The 12,303-nt window shown below is 48.3% G+C and overlaps 2 protein-coding genes across 2 annotated transcripts in view; both read left to right on the top strand.

Annotated features, from left to right (window-relative positions):
* The window catches only part of LOC148129439 (uncharacterized), a 102,322-nt gene that overhangs the window by 58,068 nt on the left and 31,951 nt on the right, over positions 1-12,303 (top strand). The window lies entirely within an intron of this gene.
* The window catches only part of SNAPC4 (small nuclear RNA activating complex polypeptide 4), a 38,987-nt gene that overhangs the window by 4,276 nt on the left and 22,408 nt on the right, over positions 1-12,303 (top strand). Inside the window, 7 exon segments of the mRNA XM_087944035.1 lie at positions 1,708-1,833; positions 3,882-3,960; positions 4,972-5,053; positions 6,708-6,812; positions 9,850-9,922; positions 10,097-10,261; positions 11,646-11,793. Of these exon segments, the coding sequence (XP_087800161.1) occupies positions 1,708-1,833; positions 3,882-3,960; positions 4,972-5,053; positions 6,708-6,812; positions 9,850-9,922; positions 10,097-10,261; positions 11,646-11,793 (778 nt within the window).

A 12,303-nucleotide genomic window follows, 5' to 3' on the forward strand; every position in this document is an offset into this window, starting at 1 on the left:
ACTGGCCTTGCCTTGTGTTTCAGTCAGTCCTCGACTTATGACCGCAATTGAGCCCACAATCTTGTTCCTAAAGTGGGTCATCACGTAACTCTGCCTGATTTTATGATCGTTTTTTTTTTCACTGATTGTTAAGTGAACCCATTGTATACTATTGGGCAGTTTTTGCTGGAAACTGGAAGTAGATTCCCACAACACTTTCAAACTCTCTAGAAAGGCCGTTTTACCATCCTTATTCTCATCTCCTTATCTTTTTATGACTAAAACTTTGTTGCTTATATCTTACCATCTATATCGTTTATTTAGTATCCTAGTATGATTTATGCTGACTGCTTATTATCCATGACTATCACCAAGTGTTGTATTTAATGTTTTATGACACATGTATTTTTTACAATGACTATGATAATGATCTATAACTACTGTTGTATGTACCCTGAGAGCTTATGCACTGGAGACAAATTCCTTGTGTGTCTAATCACGCTTGGCCAATAAAAAATTCTTCTAAACTCTGGTTTCCAGCAAAAACACAAATTGTGGTCCTATAACAGAGGTGGGTATTCAGCAGGTTCTGGTCATTTCTGGAGAACAGTAGCAGAAATTTTGAGTAGTTTGGAGAACCGGCCAATCCCACCTCTGACTGGAGATTTTGCAGTCTCCTTCCCCTGCCACGCCCACCAAGCCACGCCCACAGAACCGGTAGTAAAACAAAAATTGGAATCCCACCACTGTCCTCTGAGCATAGGCACTGCAACCTACGATGATGGATTTCAAAGATCAGTCATTGTGCAGGGTGCCAAGATGTCTGACTTGCTTGGGCAGCATTTATTCTTTTATACCATTTTTACAAGCAAGGAAGAGTAGCATAGGTACAGTATTTGGATTGGAGAATAGATCCCACATGGGTGAAACCTGTCAACCACATTGGTACAACCTCCCAACCAATCGTTAAGACTAGTGGTGATGTTAGTCAATGAGATCACCTAGATGTCTGGAAAGTCCGGGGCTTTCCACCTTCACCAAGGTGAGATCATGCAAGTAGCCAAGAGGCCCTATATAAGGTTGTTAAACACTGCAGTTTGCTGCTAGCATCTAGCGCCATCCATAGGATCTCAGTAGCTACTACACTACCATTAATGTGGACTGGTTGCAAGAGCTCAGAATGTCCTGGTGAGGGAAGGGGTAGAGACCTTACATTTGGCTTGCAAGTCCTCCACTTTTTCCCAGCCCTGCCAAAAGCAAGAAGAATTTTGCAAGGATGATCACTCAGCCGAACTGTCTGAATAACGGCAGGATGGTGGTGGCAGGGGTGGGCTTCAAAAACTTCTCTGCTTGGTGGCTGGGTGGGCGTGGCCTAGTCGGCCTCCATCATGGTGTGTGTGTGTGGGGGGCGTTTTCATTTTCCCCAGCCTCTGGGAGGGCGAAAACAGTCCCCCAGGCTCCGGAGGCCAGAAATGTGGAGACTCTCGTGGGAGGGGAGGGGAGAGGTGGGAGGGGAGAGGCAGGGTAGGGTGGGCAGGACCAGCCTGGGGTGGGATCTGGCAGTTCACCAAGCCAGCCCTAACGTTAGCAAGGGTGGACCCATAGCCAGCCCACCCTTGGATGGTGGGATGCTTTCAACTCAGTTCTGGGGTGCAGTTGGACCAGGGCTCGTGCACGCCCAGAATTCTGGCCCTCATGGGCGCCTTTCTGTTTGTGGTTGCCCTGCAGGAAAAACTCACCTGGGAGCTCGCCGGAACAAAAGGGATAAAATCGAGCGATGGGAAATCCTTGCCAGCAAATATGTTTTTGGGCCATTTTATGAAGCCGTATTTCAAGGACAAAACGTCAGGCTTTGTAAGTATAATTGCAATGGTAACTTATTCGAACTCAGATGCTGCCTGGCTCTGAACATCTCTGGGTGGCTCCTAATAATCAAATTTACATTCGGGTCATAAAAGAGAAAAGATGGCAAGTGTGATAAGGGGTGTCCCTCTCCCTTGGCCAAGCCAGTTGAGTGGGGGCTGTCAGGATCTCAGGAGGGGAAATTCACTCTAGAGCAGGGGTCTCCAACCTTGGCAACTTTAAGACTTGTGGACTTCCACTCCCAGAATTCCTCAGCCAGCGAGGCAGATCCTATGGGAGACAGGTAGTCCCTTAGGTAACCAGATCTGGTAGGTCCCCAACCTCAGGGTCCCAGTCCACTACCAGACCTTGAGCCTTTCGGAACTGGGCCGTGGAAGTGGTGGGTGAGCGTGTGCCCTCACTTGCACAAGCAGCGGGTGAGTGTGTGTGTGCTCCATCGGCACAAGCAGCAGACATGCATGTCCGTGGAGCTGCCCATGGTATAGACCTTAGCAATTTCTAACTTCCCTGGTTGGCTTCTCCTTTCCTTTGTTGTTGTTCTTTTCTGCTTGTCTCCAAGGGCGTAGTCCCCAGTTGTTGTCAAGGCAAGGAGAAAAAATTCAGCCAGATCAGATGTCCCTCCTAACAGGATTACTCTGATCCGTGCCATGCAAGTCATTTTCTCTCTCTCCCTCCCTCCCTCCCCTGCCCCTCCCTCTCTCCCCTCTCTCTCCTTCTCCCTTTCCCTCTCCCCCCTTTTTCCTCTCCCTCTCTCTCTCCCTCTCCCTCCCTCCCTCTCTCCCCCTGCCCCTCCCTCTTTCTCCCTCCCTCTCCCCTCCTCCTCTCTTCTCCTCTCTCTCCCCCTCCCTCCCCTCTCCCCTCCTCCCCCTCCCTCTCCCTCCCTCTCTCCCCCTCCTCTCCCTCTCTCTCCCTCTCTCCCTCCCTCTCCCTCCCTCTTCCTCCCTCTCCTCTCTCTCTCTCCCTCCCTCCCTCTCTCTCCCCTGCCCCTCCCTCTCTCCTCCCTCTCTCCCCTTCTCCTTTCCCTCTCCCTCCCTTTCCTCTCCCTCTCTCTCCTCTCCCTCCCTCCTCTCTCCCCCTGCCCCTCCCTCCCTTTCTCCCCCTCTCCCTTTCCCTCTCTCTCCTTCTCTCCCTCTCTCCCCTCCCCCCCCCTCCCTCTCCCTCCCTCCCCTCCTCCCTCTCTCCCTCCCTCTCTCTCTCCCTCCCTCCCCTCCCTCCCTCTCCCCCCTCTCTCCCTCCTTCTCCCTTTCCCTCTCCCTCCCTCTTCCTCTCCCTCTCTCTCCCTCTCCCTCCCTCCCTCCTCTCCCCTGCCCCTCCCTCCCTTTCTCCCTCCCTCTCCCTTTCCCTCTCTCCTTCTCTCCTCTCTCTCTCCCTCCCTCTCCCTCTCTCTCCCTCCCTCCCTCCCTCCCTCCCCCCCTCTCCTCCCTCACCTTTCCCTCTCCCTCCCTCTTCCTCTCCTCTCTCTCTCCCTCTCCCTCCCTCCCTCTCCCTCTCCCTCCCTCTCTCTCCTCTCTCCCTCTCCCCCTCCCTCCCCCTCCCTCCCTCTCTCCCTCCCTCTCCCTTCCTCCCCTCCCTCCCTCCTCCCCTTCTCCTCCTCTCTCCCTCCCTCCCTCCCTCCCTCTCTCTCCCTCTCTCTCTCTCTCCCTCCCCCCTCCTCTCTCTCCCTTCCTCTCTCTCCTTCTCTCCCCTCCCTCCCCTCCCTCCCCTCTCCCTCCCTCCCTCTCTCTCCCTCCTCCCTCCCTTCTCCCTCCCTCTCCCTCTCTCTCCTTTCCTCTCTCCTCTCTCTCCTTCTCTCCCTCTCTCTCCCTCCCTCCCCCTCTCCCTCTCCCACCCTCTCCTCTCTCTCCTTCTCTCCTCTCTCTCCTCCCTCCCTCTCCCTCTCCCCCTCTCCCTCCCTCTCCCTCCCTCTCCCCCCTCTCTCCTGTGATCTGAAATCTTGAGCAGAATCTCCCCTTCATTTTAGAAGCCCCCAGGGACAGGAGTTGTCTTATGGCAGGGATTGAAATGGGAACTGCGATCAACGTGTCGGGTTTTGTCCCCAGGGCCCTCCTGCCAACGACGACGCTCGAGAAAAGGCACGTCAAGGCATCAAGTCTTTTGAGGAGCTGATCACTGTCAAATGTAAGGAGCCACGGCAAAGGGGGACCGTTCATTGGGGGAGGGGAGGTGGCCCCTCACGCATGACCCTGGCATGTTGTCCCTGTGGTAAATCCATTGCTGGCTGCCAAGCATCTGAACACGGGTAACGTGTTTGGGGATGCTGCTGCGGTTGTAAGTGCGAGGACCAGTTTTAAGTTATCGTTTGTAATGCCGCTGTAACTTGGAACAGTCACTAAACAAGCAGTTTTAAGTTGAGGATTACCTATACATTACCACTCCAAGGGCATTGCGCAGGGATTAAGAGTTGCAGTGGCCCAGGGGTAGGAATGCAGTACTGCAGGCTACTTCTGCTGACTGCCAGCAGTTCAAGTCCCACTGGCTCAAGGTTGACTCAGTCTTCCATCCTTCCAAGGTCGGTAAAATGGGGACCCAGATTGTTGGGGGGTGTGATAGGCTGACTCTGTAAAGCACTTAGAGAAGGCTGTGTTTTTCCCTTCCTTCCTTCCTTCCTTCCTTCCTTCCTTCCTTCCTTCCTTCCTTCCTTCCTTCCTTCCATCCATCCATCCATCCATCCATCCATCCATCCATCCATCCATCCATGGTGTGCCGTGGTTAGAATGAAGGATTACAGGCCACTGTAATTACTGCCCACTGCCAGCAATTCAATCCTGACAGGCTTAAGATTGACTCAGCCTTCCATCCTTCCGAAGTCGCTAAAATGAGGACCCAGATTGTTTTTTTTCGGGGGCGGGCGGGGGCAAGAGGCTGACTCTGTAAACTGCTTAGAGAGGACTGTAAAAGCACTGTGAAGCGGTATATAAGGCTAAGTGCTATTGCTATTCCTTGACTCGCTTGCAAACTGCCTATGAAGCCCTGGCCAGGGGACTGGGCTATCTCTTTCCCTGCTAAGGACTTCACAACATTCGAAACTAGCCTTTTCTGCCCCCCCAGACTGAGAATTCCATCCGGAGTTTGATCCATTGGGTGTTGAATGCCACTTTCCTAAACCCCGACTCTGGTCTTCTTCCCCAGGGAAGAGCCGGGAGAAACTGCTCCTGCAACAAGCCGTCGTGAGCGACCGCTTACAGCATCTGCTGCAGCCAAAGCTGCTCAAGTAAGTTATCTTCGTTTAGTTTAGTTTACTCTATTGTCACTGCACATCGTGCAGTGAAATTAAATACCATATTCAGTGTACTATACAGCAGAATTCAAAAGAGCTACTGCCCTGGGATAGAAGCTGTTTTTCAGCCTAATTGTCATTGTTTTTATTGTCCTGTACCTCCTGTCAGATGGTAATAATGCAAAAAAAAGAGGTGCCCAGGATGAGATGGATCTTTGAGGATGTTTTGAACTTTCTTAAGAGCTATAAAGCTCTTCCAAAGAGGGGAGAGGGCAACCCATGATCCTCTGGGCAATGACGTTCACCCTCTGGAGCGCTGTCCTATCCCACTGTGCAACTGGCAAACCATACAGAGGTGCAGTCAGTTAAGATGCTCTCTATGGTGCAGCGGTAGAAGATCACCAGCAGTTTTCCCATTCAGTTGTTGTTTCCTGAGAAGTCTCAGGTCGTATAATCTCTGCTGGGCCCTTTTGACCAGGGCTGCAATGTGAGCACCCCAAGTCAGGTCCTCTTTGATGACAACACCCAGAAACTTAAAACGGACCACTTGCTCCACTTGGTCTCCATTGATAAGCAAAGGCTGGATGTCTGATCTTGTCAGATCCATGTATCTGCCATTCTTCATGGAAGAAGTTGGTATAAGAAATCCTTTTTGATGTAACCTGGTTATATTAAATCTTATGTTGAATTTGGATAACCCATGATATACTATAGAGGGACAGAGACCAGATGCCGGGAACCCTGTCACCTTTGAAAAGAGACAGCCACAGGATGAAGAGACCATAAAAATTCCTGCTGGGAGATGCCTCCTGGGAACCTCAAAAAAGATCGTTCTCAGAAGAGGGGTGGGGGAAATAAACATGTTGGCTCCTTGTTTTACTAAATACACATCAAGATAAGGGGAGGGGTCTTAAACTCCCTTATCTATCCCTGCCTGCCTAAGGCACCTTAGCCGCTGCTTTTAATCCCTACATGAATTGCCTCATCTCAATAAAGGATTCCTTTTGATACGATTGGTTTTCAGAAGTTCATTCTTGTGGATTGAATGGGAAAAGTTCTGTAGCCTGACAGATCTGCCCCTTCTAGAGTCCACTATAAGCTTCTTGGTCTTATTGGTGTTTGAGTACCAAGCTGGTAAGAAACGGGAGGGAGAAAAACACCTTGTTGGCCCCACCAATTGCGTCAACCCGAACAACTCACATTTTCTGTCAAGCAATATTGGGCTTTTCGTAACCTTTCTTGAATTAGAAGGAGATTTATTCAATGCCATCGCTCTAACCTTGAGTCGGCATCTCCTAAGGAAGAAAATCCCAGCCTTGGGGTGAGAATCTTTGTTTCTTCATCGCCGCATAGACAAGCTGGCTTTAAAGCTTCAGATGGTTTCTGGTCTCCAATCTGCTCTTAGAAGGGGGTTCCAAAAAATACAAACTGAGGGAACTCTAGAATCAGCCCAGGCACGCGCGGAGTCTGGCCCCCAAGGCTGCGGTTGTTGTGCCTCTTGAGATGAATTTCGTAGTACAACTGAAAAAATGCGACAGGACGAGACGGCTCCTATCATCCAGCTTGTTGCAGGGGGTTGTTCCCATCTCTAAGTGGTTTTTTTGTGTGTGTGTGTCTCTGCACAGACCTCTTCTAATTTTTTTAACAGGGTGGATTATCTGAATGAAAAACGGGAGAAATCCAAGGATGAGATGGAAAAGCAGATCTTGGTGAAGCAAATCCAGGAAACGGAACGTGAAATAAGTGAAATCAAGTAAGATTTGCAGCTTGAACTTGTTGACTGCTTGTGTCCCTGAAACAGATGTGAGCCGGTAATTTGGGAAGCTTTTCCTAAAGCAATTTGAATCCACCTGCCAGCAAGAGTGATCTGCTGCAAACAGGAGCAGGAGAGAAAGAGGGGTTGACTTCTACCTTGATCCTGGCATCCAACTAAAATGATTTAGTTGTCAACTCATAAATCATTCCTATGCCTGTTTCCGAGTTGCCATAAGAAGGGGGGCTGGGGGCTGAGGGAGCAGTGCGGCAGAAGCACATTCCACACTTATCTTGTGGAGATTGTAGCTGGATCTTCTACCCAAGAAAATCCTTCATTGTAGAGTGTGATTGATGACACCCAGCCCGGAAACGTGTTTTAGTTGGAGAATCTGATGTATGACACACCCAGGGGGGTGGGGAGAAACAGGGTCATAGGTGTCATAAATTACGTATCTCAGAGTTGGCTTCATATGGGTTAGTGCCGGACATGTTGCTCCTAATAAATCCTTGGGATTCTTTTGAAGCTTGGCTCGAGGCTCATGATTTAATTAGGGCAATCGTCGGAACCCTGACATTAGTTGCATCTCCAAGAGCCTCAGTGGCTCTCTACCAAGTATTCTCTATGCTAGTCTTTCTCAACGTTGGCAACTTCAAAATGTGTCGATTTCCGCTCCCAGAATTCCACAAGCCAGCATGCTTGGGACAAAATTCTGGAGTTGAAATTCATAGATCCTAAAGTTGCCAAAGTTGAGAGAGATGCTCTATTCCAGTGGTGGCTAACTTTTTTGGGCTCCTGTGCCAAAAATTGTGCGTGTGCTAGCACTCTCACATGCAGCAACCAGAAGGCAATGTGCGTGCAATGCCCCCTACGCATGTGCGTGCAATCCCTACCCACCCTACCCGCCGCCCCCTTACCTGAACTGCGCCTCACAGCTGATTTTTGGCCTCCCAGAGGCCTGAGGAAGGCTTCTGCAGGCTTTGCAGGCCGAAAACTAGCCCTGTTTCGTCACTTCCGGTATTTTCGGAAAAACAGGAAGTGACGAAACGGGGCTAGTTTTCGGCCAGCAAAGCCTGCAGAAGCCTGCAGAAGCCTTCCTCAAGCCTCTGGGAGGCCAAAAAAAGGCCTCAAACTGGCCTAAAATCAGCTGTGAGGCAGGCGCATGCACAGTGAGGTAAGTTTACCTACAACTCGTGTGCCGGCACAAATGGCTCTGCATGCCATAGATTCGCCATCACGGCTCTATTCTAAGAAAACTTTTTATTTTTGTAGGGGTCTTACACAATATGCGGTCCTAGAATTGGCTGATAGTTCCTTAAAGTTGCTCAAGAAAACTGGCATACTGGATTTACACCTGACTGGTGTAAAACTGTGTCCTGATGCAGGTTTTTTGTTCCCTGATATCTGGTCTTTGATTGAGGACCATCTTGGCAGTTGTAGGAAGTAAGGGCTAGGATTATAGGAGCAACCTATACATTGTGGGATACTCTGAATTTGAAGCTGCTCTGGTTCCTTTGGGTGCATGCCAAACATTTCTGGGCAGCCAGTTCAGCAGTAAAACCAATGACTCACCTTGGGCGTGGTTTTGCCAAGAACAGAAGTAACTTCGGTCTTCAGTGTTGTAAAACACTGTCGTGTGACCGTAGGACACTGCAAATGGCTATGATTGTGGCCGTGTTGCAGAGGGACGAAGTTCGCTCATGTGGCCGAACTTGTGTCAGAAATTTGAATTTAGGTCACAAGCCAAGATAGGTGTAAGGTCCTGCCTCCCCTCCTTACTCAAGAAAGTAAAATACTCTTGAAACTTGGTATCTCAAAAGGAGCCTTTTATTGAACTGAAGTGATCGCAGAACAAAGGCAAAGCAGACTCTGAATCCCTTCAGGTAATGCAGTTAGAAATAAGGCATTAGAAACCCCTTCTACCAGCCCAATGTGGATTCAGCCAATCCACAGGTGTGAAGATGTTATTGTAACGGCTCTCCTGAGAACCAGATAAGCAGGCATTCCCAGGGGTCATCTTCTGCCAGCTTTCAGAGTGAAACAACCCACATGGCCCTCCTCCCTTATACATTCCCCAAAAGGTGATAAAATCTCAGGGTGCTTAGGTGCCAGGATAAAGGTTACACCAGAACAACTAGACACAAGGACATTTTTTCCCCAATGCCATCACTCTGCTAAACAAATAATTCCCTCAACACTGACCAACTATTTACAAAGTCTGCACTACTCTTACTATTAGTCTTCTCATCACTCCTTATCGCCCATCCCCTCCCACTTGTGACTGTAACTTTGCCGCTTGTATCCTTACGATTTATATGGACTGTTTCCCAGTATGATGTGATTGCTTATTGTACCCTACGACTATTATTAAGTGTTGGACCTTATAATTCTTGACGAATGTATCTTCTCTTTTATGTACACTAAGAGCCTTTGCACCAAGACAAATTCCTTGTGTGTCCAATCATACTTGGCCAATAAAGAATTCTATTCCTATTCTATTCCTATTCCTATTCTATTCCTATTCCTATTCCTATTCCTATTCTATTCTATTCTATTCTATTCTATTCTATTCTATTCTATTCTATTCTATTCTATTCTATTCTATTCTATTCTATTCTATAAAACAACAGTTGTCAAAGTAAAATTAAAGAAATACATTCAGAGTCCCTTACCCCCTTTCCCCAGTTGAGTGCCAGTATCACTCTAGGGGTCTGACAGTAGGTCATAACTTTGACTAGTAGCTAAGCTACTGTAAGTCATGTAAGTCATCTGTATGTTAATAAGCAAAACTGATTTGAAACTCGTGCCGCAACATTTAAACCAGGGGTGTCCAACCTTGGCAACTTTAAGACTTGTGGACTTCAACTCCCAGAATTCTGGGAGTTGAAGTCCACAAGTCTTAAAGTTGCCAAGGTTGGACACCCCTGATTTAAACCAAGAAGGGGAGATGACTGCAAACTCTGCCTTCTCCTATGCAGCTGCTTAAAGAACAGCACAAATGCTTTTCTAACTGCCGTTCTGTTTCTTCTGGATCTAGCATGTTGCCAGAAGAAACACTACTGGGAAACAGACACGATGAGCACGACTGGGACAAGATTGCCAACATCAATGTGAGTCCACGCTGTTCCCTCTGCCTGATGCCTCTAAAAATTTCTGCGGGAGCAACGGAGGGAACTGTGCCTGGAAATGAAATTTCCCCTGTGTTTCTTTGTTTATAATTTTTTTTTTAAAAAAACCAACCTGCTGAAGTTGCGGCCGTTTATTCTGACTTGCATCCTCTCTAGTTTGAAGGAACACGCAACGCAAATGAGCTGAGGAAATACTGGCAAAATTATGAGCATCCTAACATCAACAAGAAGGAATGGAGCGAGGAGGAGATTGAGAAATTGAAGGAAATTGCTGTCCAGCATGGCGGTCTGCACTGGGAAGCCATCGCCCAAGAGCTGGAGGTAAGGTCAGCGAGTCTAGCCAGGATGTGGTAGAACCTCTGGCTGGAATGTTAATGTGTGTGTGTGTGTGTGTGTGTAAAGGACAAATGTCCAAGGCAGCATTAAAATCACCCATTTCATAAAGCTGGAGAATTTTGTAGGCATTTTAGATGGCCAGGGATAGCTGTGGTGCTCGGAAAGAATCACAAACCGGTGCAGTTGGTAGAATTTCTGTTGTTAAGTGAGACAGTTGTTAAGTGAGTTTTGCCTCTCTCTTGCCTCAGTTGTGAAGTGAATGCGGTTGATTGTTAAGTTAGTAACCTGGTTGTTAAGTGAATCTGGCTTCCCCTTTGCTTGTCAGGAGGTTGGAAAAGGGGATCACGTAACCCCAAGATATAAATACATGCCAGTTGCCAAACACCTGAATTTTGATCATGTGACCAAGCAGATGCCGTGACAGTTGTAAGTTTGAAAAGCAGCCATAAGTCACTTGCTTCAGTGCCGTTGTACTTTGAACAGTCACTAAGTTGAGGATTACCTTTATTATTGATCACCTGCTTGGAAGAATCTGGCTAGAGCAAGGGTCTTCAAACTTGGCAAGTTTAAGACTTGTGGAGTTCAACTCCCAGAATTCCTGAGCTAACATGACTGGAGGAGGAATTCTGGGAGTTGAAGTCCACCAGTCTTAAAGCTGTCAAGTGTGAAGACCCCTGGGCTAGACTAACTGTATTCTCTTGCCAACAGACAAATAAAAGATTCAGGAGTCTGTCCTCTGCTGCTTCCTCCCACAGAGAGATTCCAAGCTATGCCCCCTCTTAACTCCCACCTCTACCCTAGCCGGTGATTCTACCACTGTTCCTTATCCCTTGGGTGTCCATATGAATCGATGAAATAAATGCACGCTGTCAGAGCGTTTGCAGCATGACTGCTATTGTGAGACAGTCCAGGAGCAAAACACAGCAGACAGAGATCTAGACATTTAACAGTGGTTTATCTACAAGACATATACAGAAATATATATGGTAGGCAAATACCTTACAAGCAATCACTCTTAACTCTACACAGAGAACTCTGCCATGGATACAGGACACAAGGAGAGAGAATACTCCCTACATAAGGTCAGCCTTATATAAACAACTCTTAAAGGGATAAAGACTTCTGTGAGCCCATTCTTTGTCTTAAAAGGGCAATACCCATGCTATGCTAATTCATCCTTATTGCATCATCCTTATATTACACCAGCCTTACATTGCACCAGACTTACAACAGCTGACAGCTATTAAATCTTATACCTCAACACACATGTGGGTCGTCCATGCAGCAGCTCTGACCTCTGCCTTCCCCATTTCTGCCCCACCCCTTCTGGCCTGCTCTTCCCCCCCAATTGCTGCTTCTCCCTCCCCAGACGCAGCGCACGGCCTTTCAGTGCCTCCAGAAGTTCCAGTCCTACAACAAAGATTTCAAACGGAGCGAATGGAGCCCCGAAGAAGACCAGATGCTTAGGCAGCTCGTGCAGGAAATGCGCGTTGGGAATCACATTCCCTACCGGAAAAGTAAGCTACCTCCTGGGGGGGGTGGGGAGTGTCGTGATTGTAGCACCCACTGTTAAGGTTCCGACTGATAAACCCCACCAAACAAGCACTGTCGAAACGATCCGATCTCTTAAATGCAAAACTTTATTGAGTACATCATTTTGGCACAGAATGAAAGCATTGTTGAAAGCAAAGTGTTGTTATAGGAAAATCTCCATGACTCTGGCAGACACCTGCTGAAATGTCCTTGGTTCCCATGAGACCATTTCTTGTTATCATCTGGAATGCACATTCCAATCTTTCCCTCCCTTTCCCTCCCCCCCCCCTTTTCTAATGGAAGCTGTTGTGCTGAGCCAGCATATGAGGGCTCCCTCCCTGGTCTTCTCTTCCTTCAACCAGAGGGTGAGCAGCCCTCTTGAGCACAACTAGGACCTGTTTCTTTGCTCTTGTGACCTGGGGGTCAATGTAGCCTTCCTCAGTTTCCCAGTATGGATTCACTGGCTTTCTGGATCCGTGTGTCCTTTGGTTATG

This window comes from Notechis scutatus, chromosome 15 (genome assembly GCF_049901735.1).
Source record: "Notechis scutatus isolate UNSWTSFEM ecotype Mainland chromosome 15, rNotScu1.2, whole genome shotgun sequence".
Classification (NCBI taxonomy): domain Eukaryota; kingdom Metazoa; phylum Chordata; class Lepidosauria; order Squamata; family Elapidae; genus Notechis; species Notechis scutatus.